Source organism: Bombina bombina, chromosome 6, assembly GCF_027579735.1.
Source record: "Bombina bombina isolate aBomBom1 chromosome 6, aBomBom1.pri, whole genome shotgun sequence".
Taxonomy (NCBI): Eukaryota; Metazoa; Chordata; class Amphibia; order Anura; family Bombinatoridae; genus Bombina; species Bombina bombina.
Window position 1 is genome coordinate 1,097,028,241 of NC_069504.1, and position 25,925 is coordinate 1,097,054,165.

The following is a 25,925-nucleotide window of genomic DNA, read 5'->3' on the forward strand; positions in this document are numbered from 1 at the left end:
ATAGCGCAGTGCATGGAAGTAATAGGTTTGATGGTCGCGGCAATGGACATAGTTCCTTTTGCGCGAATTCATCTAAGACCTTTACAACTGTGCATGCTCAGTCAGTGGAATGGGGATTATACAGACTTGTCTCCGACGATACAAGTAGATTAGAGGACCAGAGATTCACTCCGTTGGTGGCTGACCCTGGACAACCTGTCACAAGGGATGAGCTTCCGCAGACCAGAGTGGGTCATTGTCACGACCGACGCCAGTCTGGTGGGCTGGGGCGCGGTCTGGGAACCCCTGAAAGCTCAGGGTCTTTGGTCTCGGGAAGAATCTCTTCTCCCGATAAATATTCTGGAACTGAGAGCGATATTCAATGCTCTCAAGGCTTGGCCTCAGCTAGCAAAGGCCAAATTCATACGGTTTCAATCAGACAACATGACGACTGTTGCGTATATCAACCATCAGGGGGGAACAAGGAGTTCCCTGGCGATGGAAGAAGTGACCAAAATAATTCAATGGGCGGAGACTCACTCCTGCCACTTGTCTGCAATCCACATCCCAGGAGTGGAAAATTGGGAAGCGGATTTTCTGAGTCGTCAGACATTTCATCCGGGGGAGTGGGAACTCCATCCGGAAATCTTTGCCCAAATAATTCAATTGTGGGGCATTCCAGACATGGATCTGATGGCGTCTCGTCAGAACTTCAAGGTTCCTTGCTACGGGTCCAGATCCAGGGATCCCAAGGCGACTCTAGTGGATGCACTAGTAGCACCTTGGAGCTTCAACCTAGCTTATGTGTTCCCACCGTTTCCTCTCATTCCCAGGCTGGTAGCCAGGATCAAACAGGAGAGGGTATCGGTGATCTTGATAGCTCCTGCGTGGCCACGCAGGACTTGGTATGCAGATCTGGTGAATATGTCATCGGCTCCACCATGGAAGCTACCTTTGAGACAGGACCTTCTTGTTCAAGGTCCGTTCGAACATCCGAATCTGGCCTCACTCCAACTGACTGCTTGGAGATTGAACGCTTGATTTTATCAAAGCGAGGGTTCTCAGATTCTGTCATTGATACTCTTGTTCAGGCTAGAAAGCCTGTAACTAGAAAAATCTACCATAAAATATGGAAAAAATATATCTGTTGGTGTGAATCTAAAGGATTCCCATGGAACAAGATAAAAATTCCTAAGATTCTATCCTTTCTTCAAGAAGGTTTGGAGAAAGGATTATCTGCAAGTTCTTTGAAGGGACAGATTTCTGCTTTATCTGTTTTACTTCACAAAAAGCTGGCGGCTGTGCCAGATGTTCAAGCTTTTGTTCAGGCTCTGGTTAGAATCAAGCCTGTTTACAAACCTTTGACTCCTCCTTGGAGTCTCAATTTAGTTCTTTCAGTTCTTCAGGGGGTTCCGTTTGAACCCCTACATTCCGTTGATATCAAGTTATTATCTTGGAAAGTTTTGTTTTTGGTTGCAATTTCTTCTGCTAGAAGAGTTTCAGAGTTATCTGCTCTGCAGTGTTCTCCTCCTTATCTGGTGTTCCATGCAGATAAGGTGGTTTTGCGTACTAAACCTGGTTTCCTTCCGAAAGTTGTTTCTAACAAAAATATTAACCAGGAGATAGTCGTGCCTTCTTTGTGTCCGAATCCAGTTTCAAAGAAGGAACGTTTGTTGCACAATTTGGATGTAGTTCGTGCTCTAAAATTCTATTTAGAGGCTACAAAGGATTTCAGACAAACATCTTCCTTGTTTGTTGTTTATTCTGGTAAAAGGAGAGGTTAAAAAGCAACTTCTACCTCTCTCTCTTTTTGGCTTAAAAGCATCATCAGATTGGCTTATGAGACTGCCGGACGGCAGCCTCCTGAAAGAATCACAGCTCATTCCACTAGGGCCGTGGCTTCCACATGGGCCTTCAAGAACGAGGCTTCTGTTGATCAGATATGTAAGGCAGCGACTTGGTCTTCACTGCACACTTTTACCAAATTTTACAAATTTGATACTTTTGCTTCTTCTGAGGCTATTTTTGGGAGAAAGGTTTTGCAAGCCGTGGTGCCTTCCATCTAGGTGACCTGATTTGCTCCCTCCCATCATCCGTGTCCTAAAGCTTTGGTATTGGTTCCCACAAGTAAGGATGACGCCGTGGACCGGACACACCTATGTTGGAGAAAACAGAATTTATGTTTACCTGATAAATTACTTTCTCCAACGGTGTGTCCGGTCCACGGCCCGCCCTGGTTTTTTAATCAGGTCTGATGATTTATTTTCTCTAACTACAGTCACCACGGTATCATATGATTTCTCCTATGCAAATATTCCTCCTTTACGTCGGTCGAATGACTGGGGAAGGCGGAGCCTAGGAGGGATCATGTGACCAGCTTTGCTGGGCTCTTTGCCATTTCCTGTTGGGGAAGAGAATATCCCACAAGTAAGGATGACGCCGTGGACCGGACACACCGTTGGAGAAAGTAATTTATCAGGTAAACATAAATTCTGTTTTTGTAGGTGTTATCTGATAATCCAATTAAGGACAGATATGTAGCAGAATTATCTCTGAGAAGTGAGCAAGTTAATTTCAAGTCTTGAGAATTAGAAATTGCTCAATTTTCAGAGCTAAATTACATGAAAAGGGGGACAAAATAAATAATGAAAATAAACTGTAAAGATGTTTCATTGCACATAAGAGTGTTCTCCATAGAAAGGTTTGCCAGCTGGGTGGCTTTATGAAGTAGCTGGGTGGGGGCAGTGTAATACTTTGCAATAATATAAAATTCTCTGTCATTTATAAATGTTACTTTTTTTAAGCTATCCAAAGCACACATTAATTGCATAAATTAAATAAAACATAATTTGATCAACAAACATAGAAAACATTTAAAATGAACACATTTTAGCATAATATTGGCATAAATTTTAGCCAGGTGGTTAGTAAAATCAGCCGAGTGGTGAGCCCACTAAAAAGGCCCTGGGGAGAACACTGCATAACTAAACAGTATATATAAAAACCTCAATGGGGTTTACTGTCCCTTTAAAGGAACATAAAACTCTGTGCTTGCTTCACTTTTGTCTATGGAGGCTGGGGTTAATACTGTTATCTAATATTCTGTAAACTAGTGGTTACCTCCCCCTTTTTCCACACCTTGACTCTCTAGTCATTTGATCTTTTAACCCCTTAATTCCTAGGGCAAGTGTTGTAAATACTTGCTTGAAAAATTAAATCACATGATCGTCGATGCAATCACGTGATTTCAAGTCTAGGATTGGATCATGGGGGACGGCCTATAATCCTAGGCACACACCCCAGTCTGATTTCCCATTAAACAAAAGGAGGAGGGTGCAGGACGCCAAAAAAGGAAGGCTGTTCCATGCAGTCCTAACGGATTTTATTGTTTACTTATAAAAGGAAAAGCATTCTTTGCTATAGCAGTAGGCATACTAGGTAGTTTAAGTTTGAATATAATTCTGCATATTTAAATAAACATTTTATTAGGAATAACATTTTGAATGTAATGTCTTTTTAAACTTTAGTTGCATAGGAAATATATACAGTATTATAGATTCCGTTAAAGTTTTCTGTACTGTTTGATTTTGTTATGTTATATATTGAGCATGCTCAGTAGAAGCAAACAGGTGGAAAAAAAAACTGATAACATACATATGCATAGATTTGTGGGAGTTGTAGTCCCAGGTCTGTATGGTGCTGTAGTTCGGAGGACAGTGAGTGCCGGCAGCAGTTTATTATATATACTGAGCATGCTCAAAATATATTGAAATAACATAGAAGACTGGGTAACTAACACTGCAGCTATAATATGGTATATATTTACCATGCAGCATTATTTTAAGTTCACCAGACTGTTCAGTGTTAAACCCGGTATTTCAGGTGCTTGTAACTATGATGAACTCTTCATGGATAGAAGTAGATTGGTTGATAGATGTATGTTTGTGTAACCCCTTGGTGGACAGTAATACACACAGACTGTGATCTAACCTTTTCATTGTAACATACATTCAGCACTGATTAATATTCTTTATTGCTGTCTAAATATATGATTGACACCTAAATACTGGGAGTTAAAATAGGGTAGGAAAGGAGAACAGTGCTGTGCATCGCTGCTGTGTGTGGAAGGTAACCAGCCAGAAACAACTAGTGTCTGTGCAAGTGTATGCCATAAAGGGAGAATGGAGGGGTCGTGACCAGTGTTCCCTCTACGGCCATATTTTGTGAGCGGCCCAGCAGTGAAACAGTTAATTAGGAAACCACGCCCTGCAGTTAGCAAACACTACACAATGCAGACTGCAAGGTATGGTTCCCTTTTTAGCTGTTTCACTGCTGGTCATTAGATGGAACACTGGTTGTGATCTTATAGCCATGTCATGTACCAGGTGTCGGGGCCTCTTATCATACAAATCATGATTAAAGGGACACTAAACCCCAAATTTTTCTTTAATGATTCAGATAGAGCCGCAATTTTAAGCAACTTTCTAATTTACTCCTATTATCAATTTTCCTTCGTTCTCTTGCTATCTTTATTTAAAAAGCAGTAATGTAAAGCTTAAAAGCCGGCCCATTTTTGGTTCAGAACCTGGGTTATGCTTGCTGATTGGTTTGCTAATTGTAGTCACCAATAAGCAAGTGCTATCCAGGATGCTGAACCTAAAATAGGCTTGCTCCTAAGCTTTAAAGGGACACTAAACCCAATTTTTTTTCTTTCATTATTCAGATAGAGCATGCAATTTCTAATTTATTCCTATTATCAATTTTTCTTCGTTCTCTTGCTATCTGTATTTAAAAAGCAGGAATGTGATGCATAGGAGCCGGCCCATTTTTGGTTGAGAACCTGGGTTATGCTTGCTTATTGGTGGGTAAATGTAAGCCTCCAATAAGCAAGCGCTATCCATGGTGCTGAACCTAAAATAGGCTGGCTGCGAAGATTTACAAAATAAAGAAAGCAAGAGAACGAAGAAAAATTGATAATAGGAGTAAATTAGAAAGTTGCTTAAAATGTTATGCTCTATCTGAATCATGAAAGAAGAAACAAATTGGGTTCAGTGTCCCTTTACATTCCTGCTTTTTAAATAAAGATAAGAATGATAGAATGAAGAAAAAATTATAGTAGGAGTAAATTAGAAAGTTGCATAAAATTGCATGCTCCATTTGAATTAGTGAAAGAAAAACAATTGGGTTTAGTATCCCTTTAAGACCCTTCAATGGGGTACAATTTCTATGAGAACCTAAAAATTGTAAGAATAGAATATTAGCAAAACAGAATGAGAAACAGTCTGCCAGGAACGAACAGCAGCATCAATAGCTTGTTCTATGGCCCGGTTGCCACCTGGTAGTAGCTTCTTTCTGCCCAATTGTGCTTTTCACAGAGGAAAACTTTCCTGTAGTATATCAGTCTGATCCCGCCGACATGGTCAGTCCAGCCCCGAAATACCAGGCAATTCTCCTCTGAACAAGGAACATGACAACCCCAGACGATCGTTTCGGCCTCCTTTGGGCCTCGTCAGTGAGGTGCAGCCATATCCCTCTAAGCACATTGGGCAAGGAGTCCACGTCTGGTTTCCCCCATCACCCATAGGGAGACTATCCCCAGGGTCATATTTACATATGCAAAACAGAATGAGAAACAGTCTGCCAGGAACTTTTTTTTGTTTTTTTTTAACAGCAGCATCAATAGCTTGTTCTATGGCCCGGTTGCCACCTGGTAGTAGCTTCTTTCTGCCCAATTGTGCTTTTCACAGAGGAAAATAGAATATTATCCAGGTTTGGTGAAGAGCTTTTCATAATGTTTATGCCACAAATCAGTTTTACTCCTCTACAACCTTTTTTTTTTTTTGAGCTACAATCATTCATTTACTTTTTAGGGTAAAATACATTTTGCGATTTTAGTTTATGTTTGTGCGTATCTGATACGGTGAGAATGTATTTTATAGTAATGAACCGTGTGCTGCAGGTATGCTCTGGCATTTCGTGCTGTACAGCAGCAGGTACTCCTGCCGTCTAGTCTGGTTAATGATTGAACTCTGGAGTATAATGATTACTCTATTAGCCTCTGCTAATCCGGCTCTCAGTGTGCAAACCTGAGCGCATAATTCACAAGCTCAGAGTAAGCTTCTGTCAGACGTGGAATTGTAGTTTTACTTCTGCAATTAAATAAAAAAACTGGATAAAAGATAATCCCCATCATCTGAATCATTGGAGTAGCATTAGAAAGTGAGATTAGATCTGTGTGTGGGTTGGAAGTTACGTTTCCACTGACAGTTTTTCTTGATTTATTTTTTCCTTTTTTACAGCTGAAAATTGTGTTGATACAATCAGGGATCAGCAGAAATGATGGTCTCTCCCTAACCTTGTGACAAACAACACTGGCTTCTGGATGGCTGTCAGACTATAGAATGGTAAGATGTCATTAAAGGGACATTTGCATGAAATACTGTAATTCATCATCTCATTTTTGCAATGCTGATCCAAGATAACTGTGTTTAACCACCTCAAAAGGGTTAAGGGTCTGGTTAAAGTCCCACTGGAGATACACATGCACTGCATCTCCTGAGCAGAAATCCACTTGTGAGCCAATCAGTTGTAGCAGTTGCCCGGCCCATCAGTCACCAGCCATGTTCTGCTTAAGGCTACAAATATAACTTTACCTATGTGTTTAACCTATTTTTTTGGTTTACACAAATAATTAGCTGGAAGATGGAATTTCTTTTCTAATAAAGACTTTGTTTGGAATAAACAAAAACATAAAACTCCAGTAAAATTCTCCCATTAATAACCCACCCATTTTTTATTATAGACTACTTAGAGCCGCAAATTGACCTATGACATTCTATCATCTTATTTATGTATCCGGTGGCCTGCTGGTGGGTGGTCTCTCTGTAACGAGTATCCCAGCTGGTCAGATGTAATCTATAACCATACCGCTATATTTATTGCTATTTATCTTAATAAATTGCACAACTAGAGTGGGCTCTATGAAGCGATGTCTTTCTATCACATTCTTCTGAATTTACTAGATTTCTCTTTGAATTATTAGGGAGTAGTTCACAATCCATAATTGCAATAGAGGTGTTTTACTAACGCCGTTCTTATTTTGTCATATTCATATCTGATCCAGTAATTATTGTGTGTGAAATGCAACATATTCCTTCTGGCTTACCGCTTTATGTTGTGCTTTATTGTATTTGTTTGTTTAAAAACTAGAATAAAAACTAGTAACGCAAAATTGATATGCGCCAATAAATTATAGTATGCAATTTGTGTATTAAATGGCCATTTTATATTGTGATTATGAAATGTAATCTTGTGTAGTGATGCATTGTGGGTGAAATTGATATTTACATGGTCTAAGTAGGAAATGTTTTGTTAATTCACAAAAATCTTGGAAACAAGTAATTGCTTTACATCTCATAGGGGCAAATAGCAATTTATTGACAGAGGGAATACTTGTTTTTCAGGTTCTAAACTAGTTATACCTTTATCAAATAAATTCTATTTTAACCCCTTGGATGACAAAAGGGCTTCAAAGGATCAGGAAACCCCAACAGTTTCTTTCATGCAATTTTAAACAACTTTCTAATTTACTTTTATTATCAAATTTGCTTAATTCTCTTGTTATCCATTGCTGAAGGAACGGCATTGCACCATTAGCAGTTAGCTGAACACATCTAGTTAGCCAATCACAAGAGACAACTGTGTTCAGGCACCAATTAGCAGCTAGCTCCCACTAGTGTAGGATATGTGCGTATTCTTTTTCAGCAAGGGATACCAACAGAACAAAGCACAATTGAAATAGAAGTGAATTTAAAAGTGTCTTAAAATGACATGCTCTGTCTGAATCCTGAAAGTTTAATTTTGACTTTCCTATTCCTTTAAAGGGACAGTCAAGTCCAAAAAAAACTTTCATGATTCAGTTAGGGCATGTAATTTTAAACAACTTTCCAATTTACTTTTATCACCAATTTTGCTTTGTTTTCTTGGTATTCTTAGTTGAAAGCTTAACCTAGGAGTTTCATATGCTAATTTCTTAGACATTGAAGCCTGCCTCTAATCTGAATGCATTTTGACAGTTTGTCACCACTAAAGGGCATTAGTTCATGTGTTTCATATAGGTAACATTGAGCGCACGCGCGTGAAGTTACCTAGGAGTGAGCACTGATTGGCTAAAATGCAAGTCTGTCAAAAGAACTGAAATAAGGGGGCAGTCTGCAGAGGCTTAGATACAAGATAATTACAGAGGTAAAAAGTATATTAATATAACCGTGTTTGTTATGCAAAACTAGGGAATGGGTAATAAAGGGATTAACTATCTTTTTAAACAACAACAATTCTGGTGTAGACTGTCCCTTTAATGCATCATAAAGCAATGTGTTGCAGCTCTCCTGGCAGCCAGCAGGTTGAGAGCTGTGTACAATGACCTTGCTATATTCAGCAAAATACAAATTCCTTTGTTGCTAATAACAGAAGAGATACTCGCTGGGATACGTTGTCTTTTTTTTCCTGTGCCGTGAGAACCCTGTAGGACAGCAGACGACGTGATGTTGTGAGCTTGTAAAGTAAAAAGGAGACCCAGACTTGCATTCTCACTGACCTTGAACAGATTCCTTTATCTCTGTTTTACCCGTCTGAGCAATGGTAATTCATATCAAGCCAATCTCTCTGTTACAAATAATTAAGACACGTGGGCACAGCTCCTACGTAGCAGCTACACATCAGCAGGAGCTCAGTAATTGATATGACATTTAAGCTTTAATAGTAAGGAGACACTTTTTAGGAGTGAGGTAGAGTTTTTTCTATAGATATGTAGTAAAAAAAATCAAAATCATTCAAAGCTAGAGGTAAAATGTTAGCATTTTTCTTTGTCCTGTCAAAAAAGCAAATTCCTGTCAGGGGTTACATTTAGTTCTTCTCCTGTGCCACTAAGTATGAGGATATAGCTGTGAGCAAATGAGAAATGGGCCTTCACTCACCTTTAGTATCTTCATCTGTAGCAGAAATGCAGCTTTGCCTATGTGTAAAACCCTTCTGAAGGAGTTAAACACACAGTAAGAGAAGGGAATTTGTTAAAAAAATACAATGCAGTAACAAAACAAAGCATTTTATTTTTGCACTAGGGACATAAAGCACTAAATTTAAATGCACATGAATGTATTTGAGTTTTGAATAGAATTTGTTTTCAAATATTCCTGTGTGTGGCGCGTTTCACAGCAATGATACACAATATATGCTCCCGTTGTATTTTTTATTGTATTTTTGCTAAAAGTGCTTCTTTTCAAAATGTAAATGCATTCATGTTCCTTTTCAGCTTTTAGTTATATGTCCCTTTAAAGGGAGAGTTTACTTTAAAATTGTTATTGTTTAAAAAGATAGATAATCCCTTTATTACCCATTCCCCAGTTTTGTATAAACAACACAGTTATATTAATATACTTTTTACCTTTGTGTTTACCTTGTTTCTAAGCTTCTGCAGACTGCCCCCTTATTTCAGATCTTTTTGACAGGACAGCATTTTAGCCAATCATTGCTGACTCATAAATAACTCCACGGGAGTGAGCACAATGTTATCTCTATGGCACACACATGCCCTATCTAGCTGTGAAAAACGGTCAAAAAGCACTGAGATAAGATGTGGCCTTCAAGGGCTTATAAATTACCATGTGAGCCACCTAGGTTTAGTTTTCAACAAAGAATACCAAGAGAACAAAGCAAATTTGATGATAAAAGTCAATTGGAAAGTTGTTTAAAATTGCATGCCTTATCTGAATCGTGACAGTTTAGTTTTGACTAGACTGTCCCTTTAGCCCTTCTGATCATAGATCATAGACATTGCATGATTCAGAGAATATTATTTAAAAAAAATCCAATTTGCTTCCATTGTCAAATTTACTTTGTTGAAGAGAATACATAGGTAGGTATCGTGCACGTGTTTGCAGTGTCAACAGTGTTTGAACAATGCAAAAATTATTAAAACCATTTTAAAAAAACTACAGCCATATAGAGCTCCAGAAACGTGCACACTCCTGAGCCTACCTACCTGATTTTCAATAAAGGATACAAGAGAACTAAGTACATTTTTTTTAGGTTTCATATCCCTTTAAAGTGTCTCAAAAAGAAAAACATTCTCCGCTATTAAGAAAATGAACTATTTTTTTTCTACCTTGAAATCTTTCTATATCAGCTCTGATAAATGATTACAGGTGAGTTTATCACTATTATATTAATCTAAAGATTACTGAAATATATTTATCCTTCTCAATAACGAGAGGATCATGTTCAGAAACCAGCAACATCTTTTGCAAATCATTAAAGGAATATGGAAACAGATTTAAATGCAAAGGTGGTTTCAAATGACTTCTTTTTGCAAAAGCAGCATATTCAAGTGGCAAAATTAAGTTAAAGGAGCTATTTTTATTAATAATTTAATACACTGCAGCAGGTAAAATGGATCATTTTGAGCATAATTAAAAGAGAGAATATTTTACAATACTCTGTCCCGTTAATGTTTCTTATTTGAGGTAGAGTGTATAACTTATTGAAACGTGACAATTTACTTATTATTCTTTCTTCTGGTATCCTTTCTTGTGAGTGCATACTGAGGTAGGTTGGTTGTGCACGGGTCTTGTGCACCATATAGTGATTAAGGCGTGTTTACTGACCATTTAAAGTAAAATTGTAGGAACTGGTCTTACTACATTTTATCGGTTTGACTTAAATTCTTGTTACAAAAACATAAAATTAAGGTTAAAGGGATATTGTTTTTCTCTTTCTGTGTCCCCGCAGTGTAATGGTCTTGTACACAAATTGCGATGTCCGCCATCATGGTAGATACAGATGGCGAGCTCTGTCCGATGACACCTCTGGAGGGGGGTGACCTGGGCAGCCCGTTGTCTGGAGAGTTCCTCCAGGACATTGGAGATATACAGGACATCTCTCAGACGATTGGTGATGATGGATCAACCTCATTCAGTGCCACTGACTACCACTATTTGGGAAACAGCCCTGGGTCAAATGGGTCAGTCAGCACCGATCTGACAGGTGAGTTTACTTATCTGCCTATTGTTCATATAAAAACTAAATATAATCTCTACTGTATAGCAGAGCGGTTCTGCACCTGTACTGAGAAGCAGTGTAACAATATACATCTAATCTCTCTCTACTGTATAACAGAGCGGTTCTGCTCCTGTACTGAGAAGCAGTGTAACAATATACATCTAATCTCTCTACTGTATAACAGAGCGGTTCAGCTCCTGTACTGAGAAGCAGTGTAACAATATACATCTAATCTCTCTACTGTATAACAGAGCGGTTCAGCTCCTGTATTGAGAAGCAGTGTAACAATATACATCTAATCTCTCTCTACTGTATAACAGAGCGGTTCTGCTCCTGTACTGAGAAGCAGTGTAACAATATACATCTAATCTCTCTACTGGATAACAGAGCGGTTCTGCTCCTGTACCGAGAAGCAGTGTAACAATATACATCTAATCTCTCTACTGTATAACAGAGCGGTTCTGCTCCTGTACCGAGAAGCAGTGTAACAATATATATATCTAATCTCTCTACTGTATAACAGAGCGGTTCTGCTCCTGTACTGAGAAGCAGTGTAACAATATACATCTAATCTCTCTACTGTATAACAGAGCGGTTCTGCTCCTGTACTGAGAAGCAGTGTAACAATATACATCTAATCTCTCTACAGTATAACAGAGCGGTTCTGCTCCTGTACTGAGAAGCAGTGTAACAATATACATCTAATCTCTCTACTGTATAACAGAGCGGTTCAGCTCCTGTACTGAGAAGCAGTGTAACAATATACATCTAATCTCTCTCTACTGTATAACAGAGCGGTTCTGCTCCTGTACTGAGAAGCAGTGTAACAATATACATCTAATCTCTCTACTGTATAACAGAGCGGTTCTGCTCCTGTACTGAGAAGCAGTGTAACAATATACATCTAATCTCTCTCTACTGTATAACAGAACGGTTCAGCTCCCGTACTGAGAAGCAGTGTAACAATATACATCTAATCTCTCTCTACTGTATAACAGAGCGGTTCTGCTCCTGTACTGAGAAGCAGTGTAACAATATACATCTAATCTCTCTACTGTATAACAGAGCGGTTCAGCTCCTGTACTGAGAAGCAGTGTAACAATATACATCTAATCTCTCTACTGGATAACAGAGCGGTTCTGCTCCTGTACTCAGAAGCAGTGTAACAATATACATCTTATCTCTCTCTACTGTATAACAGAGCGGTTCTGCTCCTGTACTGAGAAGCAGTGTAACAATATACATCTAATCTCTCTCTACTGTATAATAGTGCGGTTCTGCTCCTGTACTGAGAAGCAGTGTAACAATATACATCTAATCTCTCTACTGGATAACAGAGCGGTTCTGCTCCTGTACTGAGAAGCAGTGTAACAATATACATCTAATCTCTCTACTGTATAACAGAGCGGTTCTGCTCCTGTACTGAGAAGCAGTGTAACAATATACATCTAATCTCTCTACTGTATAACAGAGCGGTTCTGCTCCTGTACTGAGAAGCAGTGTAACAATATACATCTAATCTCTCTACTGTATAACAGAGCGGTTCAGCTCCTGTACTGAGAAGCAGTGTAACAATATACATCTGATCTCTCTACTGTATAACAGAGCGGTTCAGCTCCTGTACTGAGAAGCAGTGTAACAATATACATCTAATCTCTCTCTACTGTATAACAGAGCGGTTCTGCTCCTGTACTGAGAAGCAGTGTAACAATATACATCTAATCTCTCTACTGTATAACAGAGCGGTTCAGCTCCTGTACTGAGAAGCAGTGTAACAATATACATCTTATCTATCTCTACTGTATAACAGAGCGGTTCAGCTCCTGTACTGAGAAGCAGTGTAACAATATACATCTAATCTCTCTCTACTGTATAACAGAGCGGTTCAGCTCCGTACTGAGAAGCAGTGTAACAATATACATCTAATCTCTCTACTGTATAACAGAGCGGTTCTGCTCCTGTACTGAGAAGCAGTGTAACAATATACATCTAATCTCTCTACTGTATAACAGAGCGGTTCTGTTCCTGTACTGAGAAGCAGTGTAACAATATACATCTAATCTCTCTCTACTGTATAACAGAGCGGTTCTGCTCCTGTACTGAGAAGCAGTGTAACAATATACATCTAATCTCTCTACTGTATAACAGAGCAGTTCAGCTCCTGTACTGAGAGGCAGTGTAACAATATACATCTAATCTCTCTACTGTATAACAGAGCGGTTCAGCTCCTGTACTGAGAGGCAGTGTAACAATATACATCTAATCTCTCTACTGTATAACAGAGCGGTTCAGCTCCTGTACTGAGAAGCAGTGTAACAATATACATCTAATCTCTCTACTGTATAACAGAGCGGTTCAGCTCCTGTACTGAGAGGCAGTGTAACAATATACATCTAATCTCTCTACTGTATAACAGAGCGGTTCAGCTCCTGTACTGAGAAGCAGTGTAACAATATACATCTAATCTCTCTACTGTATAACAGAGCGGTTCTGCTCCTGTACTGAGAAGCAGTGTAACAATATACATCTAATCTCTCTACTGTATAACAGAGCGGTTCAGCTCCTGTACTGAGAAGCAGTGTAACCATATACATCTAATCTCTCTACTGTATAACAGAGCGGTTCAGCTCCTGTACTGAGAGGCAGTGTAACAATATACATCTAATCTCTCTACTGTATAACAGAGCGGTTCAGCTCCTGTACTGAGAAGCAGTGTAACAATATACATCTAATCTCTCTCTACTGTATAACAGAGCGGTTCAGCTCCTGTACTGAGAAGCAGTGTAACAATATACAGCTAATCTCTCTCTACTGTATAACAGAGCGGTTCTGCTCCTGTACTGAGAAGCAGTGTAACAATATACATCTAATCTCTCTACTGTATAATAGTGCGGTTCTGCTCCTGTACTGAGAAGCAGTGTAACAATATACATCTAATCTCTCTACTTTATAACAGAGCGGTTCTGCTCCTGTACTGAGAAGCAGTGTAACAATATACATCTAATCTCTCTACTTTATAACAGAGCGGTTCAGCTCCTGTACCAAGAAGCAGTGTAACAATATACATCTAATCTCTCTACTGTATAACAGAGCGGTTCTGCTCCTGTACTGAGAAGCAGTGTAACAATATACATCTAATCTCTCTACTGTATAACAGAGCGGTTCAGCTCCTGTACTGAGAAGCAGTGTAACAATATATATCTAATCTCTCTCTACTGTATAACAGAGCGGTTCTGTGCCTGTACTGAGAAGCAGTGTAACAATATACATCTAATCTCTCTCTACTGTATAACAGAGCGGTTCAGCTCCTGTACTGAGAAGCAGTGTAACAATATACAGCTAATCTCTCTCTACTGTATAGCAGAGCGGTTCTGCTCCTGTACTGAGAAGCAGTGTAACAATATACATCTAATCTCTACTGTATAACAGAGCGGTTCTGCTCCTGTACTGAGAAGCAGTGTAACAATATACATCTAATCGCTCTACTGTATAACAGAGCGGTTCAGCTCCTGTACTGAGAAGCAGTGTAACAATATACATCTAATCGCTCTACTGTATAACAGAGCGGTTCAGCTCCTGTACTGAGAAGCAGTGTATCAATATACATCTAATCTCTATCTACTGTATAACAGAGCGGTTCTGCTCCTGTACTGAGAAGCAGTGTAACAATATACATCTAATCTCTATCTACTGTATAACAGAGCGGTTCTGCTCCTGTACTGAGAAGCAGTGTAACAATATACATCTAATCTCTCTACTGTATAACAGAGCGGTTCTGCCCCTGTACTGAGAAGCAGTGTAACAATATACATCTAATCTCTCTCTACTGTATAACAGAGCGGTTCAGCTCCCGTACTGAGAAGCAGTGTAACAATATACATCTAATCTCTCTACTGTATAACAGAGCGGTTCTGCTCCTGTACTGAGAAGCAGTGTAACAATATACATCTAATCTCTCTACTGTATAACAGAGCGGTTCAGCTCCCGTACTGAGAAGCAGTGTAACAATATACATCTAATCTCTCTACTGTATAACAGAGCGGTTCTGCTGCTGTAATGAGAAGCAGTGTAACAATATACATCTAATCTCTCTACTGTATAACAGAGCGGTTCTGCTCCTGTACTGAGAAGCAGTGTAACAATATACATCTAATCGCTCTACTGTATAACAGAGCGGTTCAGCTCCTGTACTGAGAAGCAGTGTATCAATATACATCTAATCGCTCTACTGTATAACAGAGCGGTTCAGCTCCTGTACTGAGAAGCAGTGTATCAATATACATCTAATCTCTATCTACTGTATAACAGAGCGGTTCTGCTCCTGTACTGAGAAGCAGTGTAACAATATACATCTAATCTCTCTACTGTATAACAGAGCGGTTCTGCCCCTGTACTGAGAAGCAGTGTAACAATATACATCTAATCTCTCTACTGTATAACAGAGCGGTTCTGCTCCTGTACTGAGAAGTAGTGTAACAATATACATCTAATCTCTCTCTACTGTATAACAGAGCGGTTCAGCTCCCGTACTGAGAAGCAGTGTAACAATATACATCTAATCTCTCTCTACTGTATAACAGAGCGGTTCAGCTCCCGTACTGAGAAGCAGTGTAACAATATACATCTAATCTCTCTACTGTATAACAGAGCGGTTCTGCTCCTGTACTGAGAAGCAGTGTAACAATATACATCTAATCTCTCTACTGTATAACAGAGCGGTTCTGCTCCTGTACTGAGAAGCAGTGTAACAATATACATCTAATCGCTCTACTGTATAACAGAGCGGTTCAGCTCCTGTACCAAGAAGCAGTGTAACAATATACATCTAATCGCTCTACTGTATAACAGAGCGGTTCAGCTCCTGTACTGAGAAGCAGTGTATCAATATACATCTAATCTCTCTACTGTATAACAGAGCGGTTCTGCTCCTGTACTGAGAAGCAGTGTAACAATATACATCTAATCTCTCTACTGTATAACAGAGCGGTTCTGCTCCTGTACTGAGAAGCAGTGTAACAATATACATCTAATCTCTCTCTACTGTATAACAGAGCGGTTCTGCTCCTGTACTGAGAAGCAGTGTAACAATATACATCTAATCGCTCTACTGTATAACAGAGCGGTTCTACTCCTGTACTGAGAAGCAGTGTAACAATATACATCTAATCTCTCTACTGTATAACAGAGCGGTTCTGCTCCTGTACTGAGAAGCAGTGTAACAATATACATCTAATCTCTCTCTACTGTATAACAGAGCGGTTCTGCTCCTGTACTGAGAAGCAGTGTAACAATATACATCTAATCTCTCTACTGTATAACAGAGCGGTTCTGCTCCTGTACTGAGAAGCAGTGTAACAATATATATCTAATCTCTCTCTACTGTATAACAGAGCGGTTCAGCTCCTGTACTGAGAAGCAGTGTAACAATATACATCTAATCTCTCTACTGTATAACAGAGCGGTTCTGCTCCTGTACTGAGAAGCAGTGTAACAATATACATCTAATCTCTCTACTGTATAACAGAGCGGTTCTGCTCCTGTACTGAGAAGCAGTGTAACAATATACATCTAATCTCTCTCTACTGTATAACAGAGCGGTTCAGCTCCTGTACTGAGAAGCAGTGTAACAATATACATCTAATCTCTCTACTGTATAACAGAGCGGTTTTGCTGCTGTAATGAGAAGCAGTGTAACAATATACATCTAATCTCTCTACTGTATAACAGAGCGGTTCAGCTCCTGTACTGAGAAGCAGTGTAACAATATACATCTAATCTCTCTCTACTGTATAACAGAGCGGTTCTGCTCCTGTACTGAGAAGCAGTGTAACAATATACATCTAATCTCTCTACTGTATAACAGAGCGGTTCAGCTCCTGTACCAAGAAGCAGTGTAACAATATACATCTAATCTCTCTACTGTATAACAGAGCGGTTCTGCTCCTGTAATGAGAAGCAGTGTAACAATATACATCTAATCTCTCTACTGTATAACAGAGCGGTTCTGCTCCTGTACTGAGAAGCAGTGTAACAATATACATCTAATCTCTCTACTGTATAACAGAGCGGTTCTGCTCCTGTAATGAGAAGCAGTGTAACAATATACATCTAATCTCTCTACTGTATAACAGAGCGGTTCTGCTCCTGTAATGAGAAGCAGTGTAACAATATACATCTAATCTCTCTACAGTATAACAGAGCGGTTCAGCTCCTGTACCGAGAAGCAGTGTAACAATATATATCTAATCTCTCTACTGTATAACAGAGCGGTTCTGCTCCTGTACTGAGAAGCAGTGTAACAATATACATCTAATCTCTCTACTGTATAACAGAGCGGTTCTGCTCCTGTACTGAGAAGCAGTGTAACAATATACATCTAATCTCTCTCTACTGTATAACAGAGCGGTTCTGCTCCTGTACTGAGAAGCAGTTAACAATATACATCTAATCTCTCTCTACTGTATAACAGAGCGGTTCTGCTCCTGTACTGAGAAGCAGTGTAACAATATACATCTAATCTCTCTACTGTATAACAGAGCGGTTCTGCTCCTGTACTGAGAAGCAGTGTAACAATATACATCTTATCTCTCTACTGTATAACAGAGCGGTTCTGCTCCTGTACTGAGAAGCAGTGTAACAATATACATCTAATCTCTCTACTGTATAACAGAGCGCTTCTGCTCCTGTACTGAGAAGCAGTGTAACAATATACATCTAATCTCTCTCTACTGTATAACAGAGCGGTTCAGCTCCTGTACTGAGAAGCAGTGTAACAATATACATCTAATCTCTCTACTGTATAACAGCGGTTCTGCTCCTGTACTGAGAAGCAGTGTAACAATATACATCTAATCTCTCTCTACTGTATAACAGAGCGGTTCTGCTCCTGTACTGAGAAGCAGTGTAACAATATACATCTAATCTCTCTACTGTATAACAGAGCGGTTCTGCTCCTGTACTGAGAAGCAGTGTAACAATATACATCTAATCTCTCTCTACTGTATAACAGAGCGGTTCTGCTCCTGTACTGAGAAGCAGTGTAACAATATACATCTAATCTCTCTCTACTGTATAACAGAGCGGTTCAGCTCCTGTACTGAGAAGCAGTGTAACAATATACATCTAATCTCTCTACTGTATAACAGAGCGGTTCAGCTCCTGTACTGAGAAGCAGTGTAACAATATACATCTAATCTCTCTACTGTATAACAGAGCGGTTCTGCTCCTGTACTGAGAAGCAGTGTAACAATATACATCTAATCTCTCTACTGTATAACAGAGCGGTTCTGCTCCTGTACTGAGAAGCAGTGTAACAATATACATCTAATCTCTCTACAGTATAACAGAGCGGTTTCTGCTCCTGTACTGAGAAGCAGTGTAACAATATACATCTAATCTCTCTCTACTGTATAACAGAGCGGTTCTGCTCCTGTACTGAGAAGCAGTGTAACAATATACATCTAATCTCTCTACTGTATAACAGAGCGGTTCAGCTCCTGTACTGAGAAGCAGTGTAACAATATACATCTAATCTCTCTACTGTATAACAGAGCGGTTCTGCTCCTGTACTGAGAAGCAGTGTAACAATATACATCTAATCTCTCTACTGTATAACAGAGCGGTTCTGCCCCTGTACAGAGAAGCAGTGTAACAATATACATCTAATCTCTCTCTACTGTATAACAGAGCGGTTCAGCTCCTGTACTGAGAAGCAGTGTAACAATATACATCTAATCTCTCTACTGTATAACAGAGCGGTTCTGCTCCTGTAATGAGAAGCAGTGTAACCAATATACATCTAATCTCTCTACTGTATAACAGAGCGGTTCTGCTCCTGTACTGAGAAGCAGTGTAACAATATACATCTAATCTCTCCTTACAGCTATAACAGAGCGGTTCAGCTACCCGTACTGAGAAGCAGTGTAACAAAATACATCTAATCTCTCTACTGTATACAGAGCGGTGTCTTGCTTCCTTACTGATAAGCAGTTGTAACAATATACATCTATCGTCTCACTACTGTATAAACAGTACGGTTTCAGCTCCCGTACTGAGAAGCAGTGTAACAATATACATCTAATCTCTCACTCTACTGTGTATACAGAGCGGTTCTGCCTCCTGTACTGAGAAGGGCAGTGTAACCAATATACATCTAATCTCTCTACTGTATAACAGAGCGGTTCTGCTCCTGTACTGAGAAGCAGTGTAACAATATACATCTAATCTCTCTACTGTATAACAGAGCGGTTCAGCTCCTGTACTGAGAAGCAGTGTAACAATATACATCTAATCTCTCTCTACTGTATAACAGAGCGGTTCTGCTCCTGTACTGAGAAGCAGTGCAACAATATACATCTAATCTCTCTACTGGATAACAGAGCGGTTCAGCTCCTGTACTGAGAAGCAGTGTAACAATATACATCTAATCTTTCTCTACTGTATAACAGAGCGGTTCAGCTCCTGTACTGAGAAGCAGTGTAACAATATACATCTAATCTCTCTACTGTATAACAGAGCGGTTCTGCGCCTGTACTGAGAAGCAGTGTAACAATATACATCTAATCTCTCTACTGTATAACAGAGCGGTTCTGCTGCTGTAATGAGAAGCAGTGTAACAATATACATCTAATCTCTCTACTGTATAACAGAGCGGTTCTGCTCCTGTACTGAGAAGCAGTGTAACAATATACATCTAATCTCTCTACTGTATAACAGAGCGGTTCAGCTCCTGTACTGAGAAGCAGTGTAACAATATACAGCTAATCTCTCTCTACTGTATAACAGAGCGGTTCTGCTCCTGTACTGAGAAGCAGTGTAACAATATACATCTAATCTCTCTACTGTATAACAGAGCGGTTCAGCTCCTGTACCAAGAAGCAGTGTAACAATATACATCTAATCTCTCTACTGTATAACAGAGCGGTTCTGCTCCTGTAATGAGAAGCAGTGTAACAATATATATCTAATCTCTCTACTGTATAACAGAGCGGTTCTGCTCCTGTACTGAGAAGCAGTGTAACAATATACATCTAATCTCTCTCTACTGTATAACAGAGCGGTTCTGCTCCTGTACTGGGAAGCAGTGTAACAATATACATCTAATCTCTCTACTGTATAACAGCGGTTCTGCTCCTGTACTGAGAAGCAGTGTAACAATATACATCTAATCTCTCTACTGTATAACAGAGCGGTTTAGCTCCTGTACTGGGAAGCAGTGTAACAATATACATCTAATCTCTCTACTGTATAACAGAGCGGTTTAGCTCCTGTACTGAGAAGCAGTGTAACAATATACATCTAATCTCTCTACTGTATAACAGAGCGGTTCTGTGCCTGTACTGAGAAGCAGTGTAACAATATACATCTAATCTCTCTACAGTATAACAGAGCGGTTCTGCTCCTGTACTGAGAAGCAGTGTAACAATATACATCTAATCTCTCTACTGTATAACAGAGCGGTTCTGCTCCTGTACTGAGAAGCAGTGTAACAATATACATCTAATCTCTCTACAGTATAACAATGCGGTTCTGCTCCTGTACTGAGAAGCAGTGTAACAATGTACATCTAATCTCTCTACTGTATAACAGAGCGGTTCTGCTCCTGTACTGAGAAGCAGTGTAACAATATATATCTAATCTCTCTCTACTGTATAACAGAGCGGTTCTGCTCCTGTACCGAAAAGCAGTGTAACAATATATATCTTATCTCTCTACTGTATAACAGAGCGGTTCTGCTCCTGTACTGAGAAGCAGTGTAACAATATACATCTAATCTCTCTACAGTATAACAGAGCGGTTCTGCTCCTGTACTGAGAAGCAGTGTAACAATATACATCTAATCTCTCTACTGTATAACAGAGCGGTTCAGCTCCTGTACTGAGAAGCAGTGTAACAATATACATCTAATCTCTCTACTGTATAAGAGAGCGGTTCTGCGCCTTTACTGAGAAGCAGTGTAACAATATACATCTAATCTCTCTCTACTGTATAACAGAGCGGTTCAGCTCCTGTACTGAGAAGCAGTGTAACAATATACATCTAATCTCTCTACTGTATAACAGAGCGGTTCTGCTCCTGTAATGAGAAGCAGTGTAACAATATACATCTAATCTCTCTACTGTATAACAGAGCGGTTCTGCTCCTGTACTGAGAAGCAGTGTAACAATATACATCTAATCTCTCTACTGTATAACAGAGCGGTTCTGCTCCTGTACTGGGAAGCAGTGTAACAATATATATCTAATCTCTCTCTACTGTATAACAGAGCGGTTCTGTGCCTGTACTGAGAAGCAGGTGTAACAATATACATCTAATCTCTCTACAGTATAACAGAGCGGTTCAGCTCCTGTACTGAGAAGCAGTGTAACAATATACATCTAATCTCTCTACTGTATAACAGAGCGGTTCTGCTCCTGTACTGAGAAGCAGTGTAACAATATACATCTAATCTCTCTACTGTATAACAGAGCGGTTCTGCTCCTGTACTGAGAAGCAGTGTAACAATATACATCTAATCTCTCTCTACTGTATAACAGAGCGGTTCTGCTCCTGTACTGAGAAGCAGTGCAACAATATACATCTAATCTCTCTCTACTGTATAACAGAGCGGTTCAGCTCCTGTACTGAGAAGCAGTGTAACAATATACATCTAATCTCTCTACTGTATAACAGAGCGGGTTCTGCGCCTGTACTGAGAAGCAGTGTAACAATATACATCTAATCTCTCTACTGTATAACAGAGCGTTCTGCTGCTGTAATGAGAAGCAGTGTAACAATATACATCTAATCTCTCTACTGTATAACAGAGCGGTTCTGCTCCTGTACTGAGAAGCAGTGTAACAATATACATCTAATCTCTCTCTACTATATAACAGAGCGGTTCTGCTCCTGTACTGAGAAGCAGTGTAACAATATACATCTAATCGCTCTACTGTATAACAGAGCGGTTCAGCTCCTGTACCAAGAAGCAGTGTAACAATATACATCTAATCTCTCTACTGTATAACAGAGCGGTTCTGCTCCTGTAATGAGAAGCAGTGTAACAATATATATCTAATCTCTCTACTGTATAACAGAGCGGTTCTGCTCCTGTACTGAGAAGCAGTGTAACAATATACATCTAATCTCTCTACTGTATAACAGAGCGGTTCAGCTCCTGTACTGAGAAGCAGTGTAACAATATACATCTAATCTCTCTACTGTATAACAGAGCGGGTTCTGCTCCTGTACTGAGAAGCAGTGGTAACAATATACATCTAATCTCTCTCTACTGTATAACAGAGCGGTTCAGCTCCTGACTGAGAAGCAGTGTAACAATATACATCTAATCTCTCTACTGTATAGACAGAGCGTTCTGCTCCTGTACTGAGAAGCAGTGTAACAAGATACATCTAATCTCTCTATCTGGATGACAGAGCGGTTCTGCTCCGGACTGGAGAGAGCAGTGTAACAAATAGACATCTAATCTCTCTACTGTATAACAGAGCGTTCAGCTCCCTGTACTGAGAAGCAGTTGTAACAATATACAATCTAATCTCTTACTACTGTATATAACAGAGCGGTTCTGCTTCCTGTACTGAGAAGCAGTGTAACAATATACATCTAATCGCTCTATCTGCGATAACAGAGCGGTGTCAGCTCCTGTACTGAGAAGCAGTGTAACAAGATACATCAAAGTCTCGCTCGTCTACTGTATAACAGAGCGTTTCTGCGCCTGTACTGAGAAGCATGTAACAATATACTTCTAATCCTCTCTACTGGAGAACAGAGCGGTTCTGCTGCTGTAATGAGAAGCAGTGTAACAATATACATCTAATCTCTCTACTGTATAACAGAGCGGTTCTGCTCCTGTACTGAGAAGCAGTGTAACAATATACATCTAATCTCTCTCTACTGTATAACAGAGCGGTTCTGCTCCTGTACTGAGAAGCAGTGTAACAATATACATCTAATCGCTCTACTGTATAACAGAGCGGTTCAGCTCCTGTACCAAGAAGCAGTGTAACAATATACATCTAATCTCTCTACTGTATAACAGAGCGGTTCAGCTCCTGTAATGAGAAGCAGTGTAACAATATATATCTAATCTCTCTACTGTATAACAGAGCGGTTCTGCTCCTGTACTGAGAAGCAGTGTAACAATATACATCTAATCTCTCTCTACTGTATAACAGAGCGGTTCTGCTCCTGTACTGAGAAGCAGTGTAACAATATACATCTAATCTCTCTACTGTATAACAGCGGTTCTGCTCCTGTACTGAGAAGCAGTGTAACAATATACATCTAATCTCTCTACTGTATAACAGAGCGGTTTAGCTCCTGTACTGGGAAGTAGTGTAACAATATACATCTAATCTCTCTCTACTGTATAACAGAGCGGTTCTGTGCCTGTACTGAGAAGCAGTGTAACAATATACATCTAATCTCTCTACAGTATAACAGAGCGGTTCTGCTCCTGTACTGAGAAGCAGTGTAACAATATACATCTAATCTCTCTACTGTATAACAGAGCGGTTCTGCTCCTGTACTGAGAAGCAGTGTAACAATATACATCTAATCTCTCTACAGTATAACAGAGCGGTTCTGCTCCTGTACTGAGAAGCAGTGTAACAATGTACATCTAATCTCTCTACTGTATAACAGAGCGGTTCTGCTCCTGTACTGAGAAGCAGTGTAACAATATATATCTAATCTCTCTCTACTGTATAACAGAGCGGTTCTGCTCCTGTACCGAAAAGCAGTGTAACAATATATATCTAATCTCTCTACTGTATAACAGAGCGGTTCTGCTCCTGTACTGAGAAGCAGTGTAACAATATACATCTAATCTCTCTACAGTATAACAGAGCGGTTCTGCTCCTGTACTGAGAAGCAGTGTAACAATATACATCTAATCTCTCTACTGTATAACAGAGCGGTTCAGCTCCTGTACTGAGAAGCAGTGTAACAATATACATCTAATCTCTCTACTGTATAAGAGAGCGGTTCTGCGCCTTTACTGAGAAGCAGTGTAACAATATACATCTAATCTCTCTCTACTCTATAACAGAGCGGTTCAGCTCCTGTACTGAGAAGCAGTGTAACAATATACATCTAATCTCTCTACTGTATAACAGAGCGGTTCTGCTCCTGTAATGACAAGCAGTGTAACAATATACATCTAATCTCTCTACTGTATAACAGAGCGGTTCTGCTCCTGTACTGAGAAGCAGTGTAACAATATACATCTAATCTCTCTACTGTATAACAGAGCGGTTCTGCTCCTGTACTGGGAAGCAGTGTAACAATATATATCTAATCTCTCTCTACTGTATAACAGAGCGGTTTCTGTGCCTGTACTGAGAAGCAGTGTAACAATATACATCTAATCTCTCTACAGTATAACAGAGCGGTTCTGCTCCTGTACTGAGAAGCAGTGTAACAATATACATCTAATCTCTCTACTGTATAACAGAGCGGTTTCTGCTCCTGTACTGAGAAGCAGTGTAACAATATACATCTAATCTCTCTCTACTGTATAACAGAGCGGTTCTGCTCCTGTACCGAGAAGCAGTGTAACAATATACATCTAATCTGTCTACTGTATAACAGAGCGGTTCAGCTCCTGTACTGAGAAGCAGTGTAACAATATACATCTAATCTCTCTACTGTATAACATAGCGGTTCTGCTCCTGTACTGAGAAGCAGTGTAACAATATACATCTAATCTCTCTACTGTATAACAGAGCGGTTCTGCTCCTTTACTGAGAAGCAGTGTAACAATATACATCTAATCTCTCTCTACTGTATAACAGAGCGGTTCTGCTCCTGTACTGAGAAGCAGTGTAACAATATACATCTAATCTCTCTACTGTATAACAGAGCGGTTCTGCTCCTGTACTGAGAAGCAGTGTAACAATATACATCTAATCTCTCTCTACTGTATAACAGAGCGCTTCTGCTCCTGTACTGAGAAGCAGTGTAACAATATACATCTAATCTCTCTCTACTGTATAACAGAGCGGTTCAGCTCCCGTACTGAGAAGCAGTGTAACAATATACATCTAATCTCTCTACTGTATAACAGAGCGGTTCTGCTCCTGTACTGAGAAGCAGTGTAACAATATACATCTTATCTCTCTACTTTATAACAGAGCGGTTCTGCTCCTGTACTGAGAAGCAGTGTAACAATATACATCTAATCTCTCTACTGTATAACAGAGCGGTTCTGCTCCTGTACTGAGAAGCAGTGTAACAATATACAGCTAATCTCTCTCTACTGTATAACAGAGCGGTTTCTGCTCCTGTACTGAGAAGCAGTGTAACAATATACATCTAATCTTCTCTACTGTATAACAGAGCGGTTCTGCTCCTGTACTGAGAAGCAGTGTAACAATATACATCTAATCTCTCTACTGTATAACAGAGCGGTTCTGCTCCTGTACTGAGAAGCAGTGTAACAATATACATCTTATCTCTCTACTGTATAACAGAGCGGTTCTGCCCCTGTACTGAGAAGCAGTGTAACAATATACATCTAATCTCTCTCTACTGTATAACAGAGCGGTTCTGCTCCTGTACTGAGAAGCAGTGTAACAATATACATCTAATCTCTCTACTGTATAACAGAGCAGTTCTACTCCTGTGCTGAGAAGCAGTGTAACAATATACATCTAATCTCTCTACTGTATAACAGAGCGGTTCTGCTCCTGTACTGAGAAGCAGTGTAACAATATACATCTAATCTCTCTACAGTATAACAGAGCGGTTCTGCTCCTGTACTGAGAAGCAGTGTAACAATATACATCTAATCTCTCTCTACTGATAACAGAGCGGTTCTGCTCCTGTACTGAGAAGCAGTGTAACAATATACATCTAATCTCTCTCTACTGTATAACAGAGCGGTTCAGCTC

At 39.7% G+C, this 25,925-nt stretch overlaps 1 protein-coding gene across 2 annotated transcripts in view; it reads left to right on the forward strand.

The window, feature by feature from the left end:
- The window catches only part of PPARA (peroxisome proliferator activated receptor alpha), a 189,178-nt gene that overhangs the window by 65,270 nt on the left and 97,983 nt on the right, over positions 1 to 25,925 (forward strand). For both annotated transcript variants that reach the window (XM_053719013.1, XM_053719012.1), the window contains 2 exons: positions 6,279 to 6,383; positions 10,765 to 11,019. In XM_053719013.1, the coding sequence (XP_053574988.1) occupies positions 10,791 to 11,019 (229 nt within the window). In that variant the 5' untranslated portion in view covers positions 6,279 to 6,383; positions 10,765 to 10,790. The remainder of the gene's footprint in view (positions 1 to 6,278; positions 6,384 to 10,764; positions 11,020 to 25,925) is intronic.